Genomic DNA, 17,905 nt, shown 5'->3' with positions numbered 1-17,905 from the left:
AGAAAAATTAGCCGGGCATAGTGGCGCATGCCTGTAGTCCCAGCTACTCGGGAGGCTGAGGCAGGAGGATCGCTTGAGCCCAGGAGTTTGAGGTTGCTGTGAGCTAGGCTGACGCCACGGCACTCACTCTAGCCTGGGCAACAAAGTGAGACTCTGTCTCAAAAAAAAAAGAAAAAAAAAAAAAAAAAAGAGTTACAGAAGTGTATATAGAGCGTAGGAAAAGAAAGTGTTTGTTCAGTCAACATGGGTGCTTTCCCTTGGGTCAGTGGCTCCTGCATGTCTCAGCCTCTTCTCCTCCTAACTCGCCTATGAAAGCTTTGGTCAAATGCCAGGAGGAATTGGCAACTGTGGACTCCCTGCCCCTGGGACCTTCCCTCTTGTCTTAATTATTCTCACTTAAAAGGTTACTAACTTGCATATTCTCATTCCCCTTCCTCTCCTAAAAACATCCCTGATTCGCTAATTTAGCTGTGCCCGAGGGGACCACACTGTCAGAGGATCATGTTTCATAAACAGTCACTGTCCTCTGTTCCTTCCATTATCCTGGACTTTTACTAAACTCAGATAAACTAAGCTCAGATGTGAGTATTGCATCAGAGGATCTTTAGTTCGGGAACAATCATTTGATTAAAATGAATGTATTTCTTTCGCTTGCAAAATGGTGGTGTCTAGCATAGGCATGGGCAAAGGGCATGGTTCTTATTTTCTTACGGGTGTACCCAGAAGGGGCTGTTTGTCCCTTTTTGGAGCCTTTCATAGTTTCTGAGTAACGTTGCACAATCAATGTCGTAAGAACAGACTTTCTGGTAGAATTGACTGTCGAATAGCAATCTCCCACATCTCCATATTAATTTTCTTTTGGAACATTTTGGGCAGCAAGGGTCATGAGGCAAAGGTCATGGGTTCTTTTTAGAGCCCTTTCTATTTTCTAACAGGATGTTCTTCCTACTGATGGTAAAAAACACACATGGTTATATTGGTATACAAATTACAAAATCTGAGGCTTGCTCTACTGGGGCCAAAGATATAGCCACTGTGGTGAGGTGATAGGGAATGTGTGCACCAAGACCTCAGCCCGCCAAGCTGACAGAGCATGTCTGGGAAGGTTAACGGGATCTTTCTGTATCTCCACAGATGCTGATGCAGAGATTGAAGGAGCACCAGCCGCTCCCTTGGATGTTGTGGGTCTGGAGGCCAACAAAGATTATATCATCATCTCTTGGAAACAGCCAGCTGTAGATGGAGGCAGTCCTATTCTGGGATACTTTATTGATAAGTTAGTGCTTAGTCTAACTTCAATTAGAGTTATTTGGCTATAGAGCTGCATGCTTGATTTCTCCCGTCATTTCTAGGTGAAATATTTTCTTTCCTGGCCTTCCCCTTCTTTCTCTTTGTCTGTTTCTCTCTTCATCTCTCTCTTTATCTGTCTCTGTCTGTCTCTATTTATCTATATATATATATACACACACTCTTTATATCTATATCTATATGTTTATATCTATTTACCTACCAATTTACCTAAATTCCAGATGAATTCTTTGAATTTGACTACTAGCTCAAGTCACTAATTTGGAAAATACCAGCAATTCATTTGCTATGAATTTGTAGACGTAATAGAGGCCACTTTGGAAATGAAATAGCTGGTATTCAATATATTTAATGTCAATATTCTTAATATGTTGATAATTTAAGAATACTGACTTTAGGAATACTAACAGAATCTTATTTATACCATAAGATGTAGTTTTAAGTTATGCAAAGAAATAACAACAAAAATCAATAGTATTAAATTATACTCTATAAGTCCTTGTTATTTACATTCTACAAAACTTATAGGCTCTGATAGTTATAGTAACTTGGTTTTACACATTAATTATGAAGTGAGTTTGGACAACATAGGCAGCAAATTTAGATTATTGGCCTAAATGCATTGTTCTATGACTTTTGTTTCTATTCAAACAGTTGCTCCAATTCTCTATTAATTTTTGAATAATGAAATGTGATTGTAGAAACCACTAAGGACAGATAATCTGTATCACCATAGTACAACGGGTTTGTACCAAGGCGTATTTAACCTCATTTTTATAACAATAAGTAAATATACACCCATGGCTCAAAACTATCCAGAAAAATGTCTGTACTGAATTATGTACTATTTAACCGTACACATGAAACAATGCTTCCACATTATTTCATTTAGTTATGATGAATTGTGAAGCTTTAGATAGATTCTTTTTCATGCTATATTATCTTTAGTAGATTTTCAAGGGATTTGCAAACTTTGATCAGTGAAAGACTAGGGACAATCAGAACATTTTGTTCTCCTTTTGCTTAAGTCATAATAAAAATATCCACACTGTGGCTAGTATTTATTAAGCATTTACTACGTGCCTGGCAGCACGGCACTGTTCTGGACACTTTGCATTAATTAACCACTAACCCATAACCACCCTTTGAGGTAGAGCCTATCATTACAAGTAGCTGGCCCAAGACCACATGCCAGTGAGGAACCACTAACGTCACTTAAGTCACACTGGTAGTAAGCAGCAGAACTAGAATTCAGATACCAGCCTGGCTGTAGGTTTGTGCACTTTCTACCCCAATATGCTGTAGAAGTGTCAGGAGCAGCAGCTCTCCACCGTTCTTTCTGCCCACTTGTGGGGAAGCATTCTCTAATACCACAGGGTCACCACAACAGCGTCTCCTCAGGGAATAGAGCGAGTCCTGGAGGATCTCTGGAGATGGGGGTGGTTTGAAGAATTGTCCTAGCCCTCTCGGCTTCCACCATCCCCACCATAGCAGCTACAGAATTTTTATAAGGGAAAGATTTAGGAGAGATGGATGAAGGCATGGGATTGAAGGCAGGGATTCAAGCTATGTTTGATAGCAGTTTACATTTCTCTAAGGCAAATGTCTATTGTCTAAATCAAAGAATGGAAGATGATAGTGAGGAAGGCAAGATAAATCCCCCACCTCAACCATCTTTGTACTGCCACGGGCAACCCACACCCCCGTCAGAATCATTTGGAAATCATACATTTTGGACACAGAGCCATGTTAAGGAAGTAATATGAACTAAAAGTGCAGTGCTTTGCTCATCAAAAGTGGTATGAGTTACTTCATCCTAATGCTGTATAATTCAATCACACATTGAGCCCCTTAAGCTCTGTGGATCAGGCCAATAACATGGTATGAGCTGTCTCATCTTTGTCTCCCAAGGAGTGACCCACTCCATTCCCAGGTACCAACTGCTGTAAGAGCACTCAATTAAAAACCAGCATTTCCAAGTACATACTCAAGCTTCCCCTGCCAGGCCTGGGAATCTCCCTGCCTCTGATCAGTCTCCTCTAGTAAAGAAACAAATGTATTACAATAACCTCCTTGCCCCGCCTCCTACCCACACAGGGTGCAGACCATCAAGTGAGAAAATATGGTGAGCCGTTTTCCAAACTACAGTGTAAATTGGCATCTTTTAAAGTGCCAATTTTCTCAACAGTTCTTCTGTATTTAAAAGAAAATACCTAAGAAAGACAAAGAAGTCACTAAGGATAGAATTTTGAAGGCATTAGCCAGGGAGATGTTTGGGGGATCCTCCACCTAAGCCTCTCCAGTGTAAAGATTGCAAATACCTACCTGGTGCTTTCCCTCAACCCCCTAAGCTCCTCTGCTTGGCACGTGAGGCCCCTTGATGCCTGGTTCTCATGGGTTCAGGAAGGATCTGAGGCTTCTTTCCTCCTGTTAAAGAAGACACACTGCATTGGAGTGGGACGAGTGCCTACAGTTTAATAACCAGCCACGCTGACTTGGATATTTTACAGAGAGAAGATCTGAAGCAGCTGGGTGGGTTTGCAGCTTTGGAGTTATTAATTTAGCCACACTTCTTTTAATGTCTTTGTCAATCACTCTGTTTTTCTTAGATGTGAGGTGGGCACAGACAGCTGGTCTCAGTGCAATGACACACCTGTGAAGTTTGCCCGTTTCCCAGTCACTGGACTGATAGAAGGTCGTTCCTATATATTCCGAGTCCGAGCTGTGAATAAAACTGGAATAAGCCTACCCTCTCGAGTCTCTGAGCCTGTGGCTGCTCTGGACCCCGCTGAGAAAGCTAGACTTAAAAGTAAGCACTTTTTATTTTTCAGGATCTTCCGTAAACCTTTTTAAAGTAACTGTTAAGAACAGGCTTCATTGCAAGGTTATTCCTCTCCCTTCCACTAGAGGGAGATGAGAATAAGAAATCCTTTTCTGATCAGACAATCCAAGGAGGGGAACTCCAGAAAACATTGATTTATCCATTATCTAAAGGGCTTTATTTTATTTTATTCAGAAACGTTTGTCTTGTTTAACTGAGTTCCAGGCATTGTGTGTGGAATGAAATATGGAAACAAAGAGCCTGAAGAGCATTTTTATTCAGGTTATTAGTGTATACCAAATACAGTTTTCTTTCCGGCTCAAGGTCAATTTCTTAACCTTGAAGTCCACCCTTACAGCATTAATGTCTCAACACAGTGAGAGTCTCTATATCAAAGGAAAAACAGATTTACAACATTATAACTAATCTATATCTGAGTTTTCCTATTAGACAGTCACAAATAATTTTTTCATATATTTGGCCTCCAAGTCTTTTTTTTTTTTTTTTTTTTTTTTAAGATAGAGTCTCACTCTGTTGCCCAGGCTAGAGTGCCATGGCGTCAGCCTAGCTCACAGCAACTTCTAACTCCTGGGCTCAAGCAATCCTTCTGCCTCAGCCTCCTGAGTAGCTGGGACTACAGGCATGTGCCACCATGTCCGGCTAATTTTTTCTGTATATATTTTTAGTTGTGCAGCTAATTTCTTTCTATTTTTAGTAGAGATGGGGTCTCACTCTTGCTCAGGCTGGTCTCGAACTCCTGGGTTCAAACAATCCTCCCGCCTCGGCCTCCCAGGGTGCTAGGATTACAGGCGTGAGCCACCTCGCCCGGCCTGTCTCCAAGTCTTAATGTCAAAAAATGGTACATGAATTATGCCCTGCATTTGTTTTGTGGGAACCTGTACAGCATCTCCAATAATAGGGACCGTAAAGTGAAATTATATAAGAATTGCTGGGCCTGGCACGGTGGCCTGTGCCTGTAGTCTCAGCTACTCAGAAGGCTGAGGAGGATCACTTGAGTCCAGGAGTTGGAGGCTGCAGTGAGCTATGATTGCGCCACTAAACTCTAGCCCAGGTGACAGAGCAAGACTCTGTCTCCAAAAGAAAAAATTAATAAAAAACAAATTGTCAGATAGTAACATTTCAGTCTATTCCAGACTTTTCAACCTTGGCCCTATTGACAATTTAGGACAGTAATTCTTTGTTGGATGTGGGTGGAGAAGCTTGGAGGGGTGTGTCCTGCATTGTAGCGTGCTCAGCAGCTCCTGTTGCCTCTACCCACTAGGTGCCAGTAGTGTCATGAAGACACTGCCAAATGTCCCTGGGGAAGGAAAATTACCCTGATTGAGGACTACTGGTCTATGCCATATTCACAGTGTTATTCCTTACCTTAAGTACATGTGATGGCATCATAAAAATTTAAGTAAAATAATGTCACCTTTTCCCTGTGACTGTTACTAATCAGACTCTCTGATTGCTCTCCAGTCACTTTTCACCAACCATACAGCTTCCCCCCCTCTTTCCTAAATTCCTAAATTTGCAAATTCCATCTCATCTATTCATTTACTCCTCTGTTATAAATTCCAATCAAAATAAGATTCATTTCAATTGAAAATAAGCTGTCTTCTTTATCACCTTTCTGTTTTTACACAAACTCAGAAAAAGTCTCCTGGTTAAAGCAGGAGTTGAATAATCTCTCTTTCTGATGTTTCTGGAATCACAGAAATGAATTTCCTCTTTAACTTTATACCAGTCTCATTTAATTCCCTTGCTCAGGGTCTCAACTGATTTCCTTTGTAGATAACACTTTTCAAAGTGGAATGGGGGGAAATTGCTTTCACTGAACTTTGCTGCAGGATTAGCACCTCTGCTCCTCTTTCATCCTCACTGTGACAGATAAATAATGGCTGGGCTTACTATTGTTCTAGAAATATTTCTTCCAAACACATGCTATCTCTTAAGAAGGGACGAGAGAGACTGCATGTTTCAGGATATCCTTACAGAACAGTCAAATGAGCATAGGTTACTCACCTTGCTTGTGTAAGTACAATTTCAGAAATGTCACCTCAGTCAGTCCTGATACTCGAGTCTTCCTTGTTTTCATCCTGATTGATCTGACTTGAGGTTTAGTTCAGCTTCTAGCAGATTGTGAGTCCCTCGAGGAGAGGGGCTGTGCCCCCACAATACCCTATACGTGCTTGCTAAGATGGATTAGGAAAATACATAAATCATCTAGTAACAAACCATTTGTGAGTAATCTGGCCAGCTTGTCAATTTATCAGTGCAATTGAAACTGTGTTCGTGAATGTTTATGATTTTTGTATTTGTCTTTGTTCAGGTCGCCCTTCAGCACCCTGGACTGGACAGATCATTGTCACTGAAGAGGAACCTTCAGGTAAAAACTCTGATTTCCCTAGATACTACTGCCAATATTTTGCTATGCAGTTTAGCTTTTCTCGTAGAGGGTACAGTGTATACTATTTAAGATGTTTGGGAAAGAACATTCTAAAATATCTTTAGATCGTAAGTAACTTATGTTGTTAGAGAATCATATTTTATTTTTAAAGCTATATTCAGATGTAATTGTACAGTAAACTGCACATATGTAAATTGTACAATTTGATAAATTTTACATGTGTATGAACCTATGAAACTATCACTCATCTGCTTACTGTCACTATAGATAAATGGAATCATACTCATTTTTGTCTAATTTCCCTTACTCAGCATAATTATTTTGAAATTTATCCATGTTGATTGATGCATGTATCAATTAATTCCAATTTATTTATCCATGCATGGTTGAAAGCTTCTATGAACATTAAATGTTTGCTTATAGACATATGCTTTCATATCTCTTTGATAAATACAAAAGAGTTGAATGGATGGATTACATGGTAGGTGTATATTTAATTTTTAAAGGAATTGCCAAGTGTTTTCCAAAATGATTATACCATTCTACATTCCCATCAGCATTGTATGAGAGTACCAGTTACTCCATATTGTCACTAATACTTTGTATGGTCTGCATGTTTGGTTTTCTATTTCAGTTGTTTGAAAGAGCTTGTGTGAACTTTTATTTTTCTCTTAAATGTTTTGTAGAATTTACCAGCACAGCCATCTATGCCTGGAGTTTTTTTGTGGGAAGGTTTTATGCTACAAATTCAATTTCTTTAATAAATTTAGGGCTATTCAGTTTATTTAGTTTTTCTTGGGTAAGCTTTGATAATTTTTGTCTTTCAAGGAATTCATTTATTCATAAAATTCATATTTTCTTATTAACCTTTTAGTATCTGCAGAATTTGTAGTGATGTCTCTGCTCTCATTCCTGATATTTGTGTCTCACCTCTTTTTGTCCCGACTGATCTGACTACAGGTTTATCAATTGTATTGATATTCTCAAAGACATAGCTTTTGTTTCCATTGATTTTCTGTATTATTTTTCTGTTTCAAATTTTATTCGTTTCTGTTCTTATCTTTATTATTTCATTTCTTCTGCTTATTTGAGTTTAATTTGCTGATCTTTTTCTAGTTTCTGAAGGTAGAACCTGAGGCCATTATTGTAAGATCTTTCTTCTTTTATAATGTAGGCATGTAATGCTATAAATTTTCTTCTAATTACTCTGTTAGCTATATCTCACACATTGTGATCTATTTTATTTCATTTTTATTTTGTTTAAAATACTTTCTAGTTTCTTTTGATATCTTCTTTGATACGTGAGTTTTTTGAAGTGTGTTATTTAGCTATTAAATATTTGGAGATTTCCCAGATATCTTTCTCTTATTAGTTCCTAATTTAATTCTATAGGAATTAAATAGAACATATTAACATTTTGTATGACTCAAATCCTTTTAGAGTTACTAAAACTAGTTTTATGGCCCAGAGAAAATGTCTATCTTGGTAAATATTCAGTGTGCACTTGAAAAGCACTGTATTCTGCTATTGTTAAGTTCTATAAATGTTAATTAGGTCAAGTTAGTTGACAGCATTGTTCAAGTCTTTTGCATCCTTAATGATTTTCTATCTACTTGTTCTATGAATTGAGAGAGTAGTGATGAAATATATAATTAATGGTGGATTTATCTATTTCTTGCAGTTCTACCAAATTTTGCTTCATGTATTTTGAGACCTGTCATTAGATGCATTAACATTTTTATTGTTATGCCCTCTTAGGAATTGACTGCTTTATTATTGGAAAATGAGGCCAGGCGCGGTGGCTCACGCCTGTAATCCTAGCACTCTGGGAGGCCGAGGTGGGCGGATCGTTTGAGCTCAGGAGTTCGAGACCAGCCTGAGCAAGAGCGAGACCCCATCTCTACTAAAAATAGAAAGAAATGATATGGACAGCTAAAAATATAGAAAAAATGAGCTGGGCATGGTGGCACATGCCTGTAGTCCTAGCTACTCGGGAGGCTGAGACCGGAGGATCGCTTGAGCTCAGGAGTTTGAGATTGCTGTGAGCTAGGCTGACGCCACGGCACTCACTCTAGCCTGGGCAACAGAGTGAGACTCTGTCTCAAAAAAAAAAAAAAAAAAAAAAAATGACTCCTTTTATCCATGATAATGTTTTGCTTGGAAATCTACTTTGATTTTAATATAACTATTCCAGGCCGGGCACAGTGGCTCATGCCTGTAATCCTAGCACTCTGGGAGGCAGAGGTGGGAGGATCACTTGAGGTTAGGAGTTCGAGACCAGCCTGAGCAAGAGTGAGACCCCGTCTCTACTAAAAAATAGAAAGAAATTATCTGGACAACTAAAAATATATAGAAAAAATTAGTCAGGCATGGTGGCACATGCCTGTAGTCCCAGCGACTCGGGAGGCTGAGGCAGAAGGATTGCTTGAGCCTAGGAGTTTGAGGTTGCTGTGAGTTAGGCTGATGCCACGACACTCTAGCCCAGGCAACAGAGTGAGGAGACTCTGTCTCAAAAAAAAAAAAATAATATATATATATATATATGTATATATATATAACTATTCCAGCTTTCTTTTGATTAGTGTTAGCATGGCATATTATTTCCATCATTTTACTTTTATCCTAGGTATGTCTTTATATTTAAACTGTTTCTTGTAAGCAGCATATCATTGAGTATTGCTTTTTTATCCAATTTGATAATCTTTGCCTTTTAACTGGGTGTTTTAACCATTTACATTACATTTCATGTGATTTTTGGTATGGTATTTAAATCTATAATCTTGCTATTTGTTTTCTATCTATCCCATCCATTTGTTTCCTTTTTTTTTTCTTTCTATTGTATTGAGCATTTTTAGTTTTTCCATTTTATGTATGTTATCCCATTGGCTATAATTCTTTGTTTTGCTTTTTAGTCATTTAGAATTTGTAATATGCATCTTTTCACAGGCTACCTTCAAGTAATGTTATGTTACTTCATGTGTAATATAAGAACTGCCAACAGTATTATTCCATTTTCCCCTCTTAGCCTTGGTGCTGTTATTGTTTTACATTTTATTTGTATATATAAAATAAACTACACAATACAATATTATTATTTTGACTGTAGTCATGTATCTTCGAAATTTAAAAAGAAAAAGTTTGTAATATTTACTCACATTTTTACCATTTCTATTGCTTTTCATTTCTTTGTGTAGAGCCATATTTCCATCTGATATGACTTTCTTTCCACCTGAAGTACTTTCTTTAACATTTCTTGTAGGGAAGTTCTGCTGATTAGGACTTATTTTATCTTTTGTATATCTGAAAAAGTTTCTATTTCACCTTCATTTTTTAAATATATCTTCACTGAGTATAGAATTCTAGGTTGACAGTTTTTTCTTTCAGTGCTTTAAGAACTTGGTCCATCATAATTCAGACCTGCACTATGAGAATAACTGCTTGTCATTCTTATCTTTATTCATGTTATTCTTATTTTTATTCTTATTTATGTATAATGTGTCTTTTTTTCTGTATCTGCTTTTAAGATATTCTCTTACTGGTTTTAAAAATCTGATTATGATTTGCATTTGTGTAGTTTTTTTTCATATATCTTGAGCTTAGGGTTTGCAAGTTTCTCTGATCTGTGGGTTTGCAGTTTTCCTACAGATTTGCAAAATTTTTATCATTATTTCTTTAAATATTTTTTCCTGTACCTCCCTCACTCCCCCTCTCTCCTCAGGAAATCTATATTTTACATAATTCTGTACCTCCCTCTCTTCTCTACTTTAGGAACTTCAACTACAGGCCACTTGAAACCATTTGAAATCATCCCAAACTCTCTCATGTTTGTGTTCATTTTCCCTTTCAGTCTTTTTTCTTTCGCCATTTCATTTTGGGTTGTTTCTATTGCTGTGTCACTAAGTTTACTAAACTTTTCCTCTTCAGTGTCTCACCTGCTGTGAATTCCAGCCAATGTTTTTTGTTTGTTTGTTTTGAGAAAGGGTCTCATTCCATTGCCCTAGGCTGGAGTGCAGTGGCACTATCATACTACACTGCAGACTTGAACTCCTGTGCTCAAGTGATCCTCCTGCCTCAGCCTCCCAAAGTGTTGGAATTACAGGTGTGAGCCATCACACCCAGCCTAGCCAATGTATTTTTCATCTTAGATTTTGTAAGTTTCATCTCTAGAAGTTCAGTTTGGATCATTTTTATATTTTCCATGTCTTCAACATATTCAGTCTTTATCCTCTTGAACATATGGAACATATTTATAACTGTTTTTATGTTTTTGTCTACTAATTCTTATTCAGTAATTCATAGATGATACTACTACCATCTGTAGCATTTCAGGTTTTGTTTCTATTGATTGATTTTTCTCCTCATAATGGGTTGTATTTTCCTGCTGCTTTACATACTTGGTAGCTGTTATTAGATGACAGACATTGTTTGGTGCTAGATATTTTTGTATTTCTAAAACACTCTTGACTTTTGTTCTGGGAGAACAATTTGATTCTTTCAAGGCTTTTGTTAGGCAGCAGGGAGTGCAACCAGGATGGGGAGCTAGAGAGAGATAGAGGGGAGACCTATGAGACTGGGCTTTTATTAAGGTCCACAGGTGTTATTCCTTAGGCTTTCCCACAGGATTTGTGGATTGACTAATTTAAAGAACACACACAGAAAGGAGGAACTTATTTACATGATTCTGGTGTTGACCATCAGGTTTTAGCATGTTTAGCACCCGTGAGGTATGTTGGTTTTTGGGTCAAGTGGGATGAGGAAGAAGCAGGCTATATCTCATACAACCACATGGAAAGGGGAAGTTTTAAGTAGGCCAAAGGTGACCAGTTACAACTGGGTTCCAAACAACTTATGTCAGACCTAAAAATAAATACTGAGGCAGCAACTATGTTAAGCAAATTTATGACACACATTTATCAAATAAAAATATAGGCACACCCTCTATTCTATCTGACAACGTTAACTGGGTATAAAATTAAAGTTCTGAGGCCAGGTCAGAAGTATTAGGGCAAAAACAAGAACAGACTTCCAGAAGCACCCAGACCCTAGAAGTCCCACGGCATCTAGAGTTTAGGGCCAAATGAACCCTCTGAAAGCAGGGTTTTTAACCTAGCTCAGAGATGAAAACAAGGTGAAACACAGATTCCTATGAGCATATAGGCAGGAGCCAAGGTCCTAGTGGAGTTGGACATACAATTATAGTTACAGTAACACTGCTCTTAGCAAGCAGGGAGTGAGGAACTTGGAATACATACATGCCAGAGGTCAAGGTAAAGTAAGTGGCTCAAGGCCAGAGGATAGAACAGAAATATAAACTCTACTAAAAACTAAAGGACACACCAAGGGAGTCAGGAGAATACACTGGAAGTACCAGTACCAATAAAGGAATGACAAATATTTGCTTCATCTAGGAAGCTTTTCATATGTTTTTCTACTAAAACTGGCAATAAATCATGAGATAGAGCCCGATAGTCTCACATTATTTCACCACATCTGGTAGACTGACACAGAAATCAAACCCTATCACCTCGTGACACATTCTTGACCTCATTGTGCTCTTCCTCATGGACATGAGCACACACTGCCTGTGCTACTCAACTTCTTGTTTTACCAACTCAGTTGTAAACCAGTCAAAGATAAGAACAGTATCCAGATTCCTTAGCTCTGTATTCTAAATGCTCAATGACATTTGAATGATTGAATGAGTGATGAATGAATGATGTTTAGGGAGAATTTTAGAGATAACACATTTCTTTATACTGTGGAGCCATAATTAACTCTTCCTCCAGGAGGAGAGAAGCATCTCATGGCTCTCTGAGTATCCTGGGCTACCTGAAATGTGTGCTCCTCATTTTCTTTGTTGTTTTTCAGAGGGTATTGTTCCTGGGCCCCCCAGAGACCTGTCTGTCACTGAGGCTACCCGGAGCTATGTCGTGCTCAGCTGGAAGCCCCCTGGCCAGCGTGGCCATGAGGGCATTATGTACTTTGTTGAAAAGGTAAGACTCCAGAATCAATGCTACCTCATTCCACTTTCTATAAAGATTTCTTTAAAGAAGTAGAGATTAAATTTCCAGAGACAAGTGGAGTGAGGGAGGAGGAGGGAGGATGTCCTGAACTCTTTTAAGTCCGTATAAACTGTGAACTCTCTCTATAGAAAAATGTATAGCACACAGAATTCTGCCTTAAAGTCAGGGGGTTTATGGATCCCCAAGACTCACCCATAGACTCCTAAGAAGTCCACAGACCCAAAATCATAACCCCTATAAGAATAGAAATGTTTCTGAGATGGTAGATTGCCCTTACGGCAATATTTTCTAGAGAATTTCTTGTCTCCCTTGCTGTGATAATGGTTTTTCATCTCTCTGCCACTTGTCCTTCTGTAGTAAGTTATGGACATCAATGAGGCTAGCTGGGAGAGAGGAAAGGAGTCAAGGACAGCAAGCCCTAAACCTCCGTGCTTCCCCCAAATATTTTACAATATGTTGGGGATACATTAGAGAACATTAGAGAGGACAGCATACAATGAAGGCCTAGAATGGGTGGAATGGATGAGAATAATGTGTGCCTTAATCATATACCCATAGGGGAGTCATGATAAGCATTAATGCCCGGAAAATGGAGAAGACCTGGACAGGACATTATTTGGGGGAACTGACCCAGCCACAAGTACAGAAACAGAAGAGCCTGCCAGGCACGGCACAGGTCTAAGGGGCACTAGAAGTCCTTGGCTAACAAGATCCTGGCTACTGGAAAAAGCATGTTCAAAGAGAATTTGCTTAAAATGAGGTTCAAAATCCATTTGTTAAGAAAGTTTTTATTAGGATATAATTGAGAAAATGAAACAAGTTTATTTTATCCTACATACAAGATGTAAGAATACTTATATTTTTATTGGCAGCAATGGACCGTTTTTTTTAGAACAATAAATGAAACAAGTGTTCGTACTTTTAAATTTTATCTGTATGAAATTGTGTGATAGCATGAAAAGGTATCATTTACTTTACATTTTACTTTCATAGCAAAATCATAGCAAGGATTGTTTTTTACAAAACTATGGAGCTCAATTAATTTTCCTAAAAGTCTCTCTCCTTTATCCTTAATACTATTCTGATCATTCATTCAGTTGTAAAACACCTATTAAGTTATCTTTCCTGACAATTATTGCAAGAGAATAGATTTCATAGGTATATAGGTGTATGCAGCCATCTGCAAATTAGGTAACAATATAAAGACAATACGCAAAACTCTTTGAGCTGCATTCCTCATTTCCTTCTTATCCCTAGCAAACTGGTAATGATAAATGCATCATCTCTTCAACATGCAATATGGACATCTTCCAAGAGAGTCTGGATGTATGAAAATAATACTAAAAATTTATATTTTTATTGTCATATTTTCTAGATATTAGCCTCAAATAAAATATAACAAATAACATTGTAAGCTTTAAAAAAAAAAAATAGAGGGCAAGAATAGAGTGATAGATAAATGTTCCCTTCCTAGCGTGTTTAATATCTACCCCCCACTGAATTTCTGAAACACTCCACAGGAAGAGGTTCTGAATAACTTTTGTGATAGTAATTACCATCTTTTCTATAATAGTGACATGTAACAACCTACTTCTGAGACATTTTCTTCAGATGAGTCAACTTTGGCTTCTGTTGAACATTTCCCCTGGTTGCATAAACTCTAATTTCTCCATGAGAGTCTATAACCTCTCTAGACCTAACTACGTATGAGTCTGTGAATAAAAACTTAAATATTCTTCTACCTGCACACTTATTTGTGTGGAATAGGAGGGGACATTTACGAGCACAGCATTGAGTAGAGAGGCCTGTACAGAGCACAGAACACCCAGGATGTTGAGGTATTGGGGATGCAGACCACATCCAGAGACCTGGTCTACTACTCTGAGCTGAGTCTAAAATTATTTATGATGAACCACTTCTGGTACGTTGATCTTTGTGAATGGAAATGGTTCATCTGCTCTTGTCACGTGGTGTGTTTCTGTCCCCAGGATGTCCATGCGCCCGGCAGTGCTGCCTCTTGGGCTACCCCTGTGATTGTTCCTCCTTATAGCATGTCTGTGAGCCCTGAAACGGGTGGAACTGAGGGTTTATTAGCAAGGGAATCAGACAAATCAGCCTTTGGCACGCCCAGCGTCCCTATCCTACTGTGTTCTTTTCAGCCCCAAATTTTTCCTGAGGTGTCTATGTCTTAAGCTCTTTTTCTCACTCCCCTACCAAAAATGTGGTCATGTCAGAGACAATGACCGTATCACATGCTAACAGCGGGAATGTAAATAGCACTGTTGTAAGCAGTCCGCTCGTGTTAACCCACTTAATTCTTACAGTAACCTTATGAGATAAATACTTTTATTTTCATCATGCCTATTTTGTAAATAAGGAAACTGAGGCATCAATGGGATATATAATTTATCCAAGGTCACCCAGCTGAGGCAGAGCTGGGATTTGAACCCAGGCAGTCTAGTGCAGGTCCATAAATCCAGCTGTTACGCTGGGCTGCCTTTCAGTCTTCCCAAGCCTAAGTCTTCTCTGGAGAACTTTGATAATCACACAATACCACCTCCACAATACCTGCTGCATAGCATAGTTGAGCAGATTAAAAAGTTGTAATGGCTTATAGAGTTCTTAGGACAGTGAAAGGCAGCTGTTATTTTTATTATGAAAGTATAAATGACCGATAATTGTTTAAGTATTCCCTGGGAGTTGGGGGGGTAATATGTCAAAATGAATCAAAGCCATAAATGAAAGGATTAAAGGTCCCTCAGTGGGCAGCAGATTGTGCTACTTCTCCGCACTCACACACAAGTGACTCTTTATCCTAAAAGACACTGCGAGGAACTTTAGAGGTTACCTTGTTGAATTTGCTCATTTTGCAGATGATGAAACTGAGCTTCCCAGAGTTACGCAGCTTGTTATTAACACACCTGGGACCATGTCCTTACCTCCATGACATGTTGCCTCCCACTTCAAGTCAATGGAGTGTATGCTGAGTGACGTACTAGTAAACTTCAGTCCCAAAAATGTGTTATCCTGACAGCTGGCAGTCTATCACAAAATTTGGATTCCTGTAAAAGTCTTTTAAAATGGTTAAAAAGTTCAGTAGCAAAATCAGGCAAGAGTATCTAAATTTCTGCCAAAGCTCAAATATACACCACAGCCTTATATTCAAGGATTTCCAAGTCACTCTACATCATTTTAATTTTAAGAATAGAGCCTTTTAAAATTAGTTTTCCCATTAATTATTCCAAAATTTGTGACAAAAAAGACCTGTTTTTAAAATCTGGGTTTTTTTATTGATACATAGTAATTATACATATTTTGAGGTACATGCAATATTTTCACACATGCATACAATGTGTAATGATCAAATTAGGGTAACTGGGATATCCATCACTTCAAACATTTATCATTTCTTTGTGTTGAGAACATTCCAAATCTTCTTTTCTAGCTATTTCAAAATATACAATAAATTATTGATAACTATAGTCACCCTACTGTGCTATCAAACACTAGAACTTATTCCTTCTATCTAAGTGTATGTTTCTACCCATTATCCAATCTTTCTTCATCCTCCCGCCCCCTTCTTAGCTTCTGGTAACCACGATTCTCCTCTCTACTTCCATGAGATCAACTTTTTTAGCCCCCACATATGAGTGAGAACATGTGATATTTGTCTTTCTGCTACTGGCTTATTTCACTTAATATTACGACCTCTAGTTCTATCTGTGTTGCTGCAAATAACAAGGATTTTGTTCATGGTTGAATAATATTCCATTGTGTACATGTGCCCCATTTTCTCTATCCATTTCTTCATTGATGGACACTTAGGTTGATTCTATATCTTGGCTATTATGAATAGTGCTAAGATAATCATTGGAATGCAGATATCTCTTCGACATACTGATTTTCTTTCTTTTGGGTATGTATCCAACAGTGTGATGACTGGATCGTATGATAGAAGAACATCTTCTTTATCTTTCATTCATTCATTCAGAAAAAAAGAATAGTTGATTATCTACTATGTGCCAGATACAATTGTAGGCTCTGGGATAAAATGGTGAACAACACAGTTCCCTGAAGTCATAGAATTTGCTCTTCGGTGAAGGAGACAACAAATAAATAATTTAATTTCAAATAGTAATAAGCATTTTGAAGAAAAATAAGGTAGGCTAAGGGATAAAGAGTGATAAGAAAAGAGCAAAGGACTCTTTTACATTGGTGATGGGGAGGAGATGGTCAAGAGGGCCTTTCTGAGGAGGTGGTATTTAGCACAGACCTGAATGATGTTATGAGTCATTCAATAACACTCTGTTAAAATAATACAGTTTATAACAATGTGATGGAAATGTATGTATCAAACACAGCACACTAAATTTAATTACCTACCCTAAGAATTAGAAAAATACCTAACCCCAAACTATCCTCAGAAAAAAGACTTCTCTAAGCACATCGATGATCTTAGTTAACAAAGGAAGTGAGGTATTAAAGTAGCATATTTGTCAAACAATACAAAGCCATGCTTGATTAGAGAATCCTATAGACTCTGGATGCCTGGTCCCCCGTTTCCTCCAAATCTGTTCTCTAGTCCGACTTGTGTAAAGGGAGCAGCGTGTTGGCAGGTAACACTCGGAGATGCCCAGCCTAGAGTTCCCGTGTGTGCTTGCCGTGCTTTCACTGGGTTTCCCTGTTCTTGCTGCAGTGTGAGGCGGGAACAGAAAATTGGCAGCGGGTGAACACGGAGCTCCCGGTGAAGTCTCCCCGCTTCGCTCTGTTCGACTTGGCTGAGGGGAAATCCTACTGTTTCCGAGTCCGCTGTTCTAATTCCGCAGGAGTTGGGGAACCCTCAGAGGCAACAGAGGTGACCGTGGTAGGGGACAAGCTTGGTAAGTGTAGAGTTAGGTTAAGCAACTGTAAACCTATTTTACTTCAAGAGAAAAATTTCAGAGCAAGAATCTAATTAGTAGACATACATAGACATATATAGTATGCATCTTTGTATAGTCATACGCATACATATTATCAGAAGTAAAAATGGTGACATTCTTCTTACATTTTATAAATGTAGCACATTGACTGCCATAGTAGAAAAAATTTTTTTTCCTTGGGGCCATGGTGTTTTATTACGAAAATAGAATAAAAACTTCAAAAACAAAGCTATCCTTTCTAATATAATGAAAAATATAATGAAAAACAAAATTTATTGACTTCTATTCATTTAATCCACATTTTTAGAATTAGTCAATATTAATTGTAACAATAAGAACATCAACAAGTAACATTTTCATGAACCAACTGCAGGGATTTGCCCAGGTTTTGCTTCATGAGTCCCTGAGCTCAAAACTG

General features: G+C 38.2%; 1 protein-coding gene across 2 annotated transcripts in view; it reads left to right on the top strand.

Moving 5' to 3' along the window:
- Positions 1-17,905, top strand: part of MYOM1 (myomesin 1) — a 125,622-nt gene that overhangs the window by 48,161 nt on the left and 59,556 nt on the right. For both annotated transcript variants that reach the window (XM_069468218.1, XM_069468217.1), the window contains exons 10-14: positions 1,135-1,276; positions 3,918-4,117; positions 6,465-6,521; positions 12,411-12,535; positions 17,262-17,445. In XM_069468218.1, the coding sequence (XP_069324319.1) occupies positions 1,135-1,276; positions 3,918-4,117; positions 6,465-6,521; positions 12,411-12,535; positions 17,262-17,445 (708 nt within the window). The remainder of the gene's footprint in view (positions 1-1,134; positions 1,277-3,917; positions 4,118-6,464; positions 6,522-12,410; positions 12,536-17,261; positions 17,446-17,905) is intronic.

Source organism: Eulemur rufifrons, chromosome 5 (assembly GCF_041146395.1).
Source record: "Eulemur rufifrons isolate Redbay chromosome 5, OSU_ERuf_1, whole genome shotgun sequence".
Classification (NCBI taxonomy): Eukaryota; Metazoa; Chordata; class Mammalia; order Primates; family Lemuridae; genus Eulemur; species Eulemur rufifrons.
The sequence above is the reverse complement of the archived record's forward strand: the minus strand, read 5'-3'. Positions and strand labels throughout refer to the sequence as shown.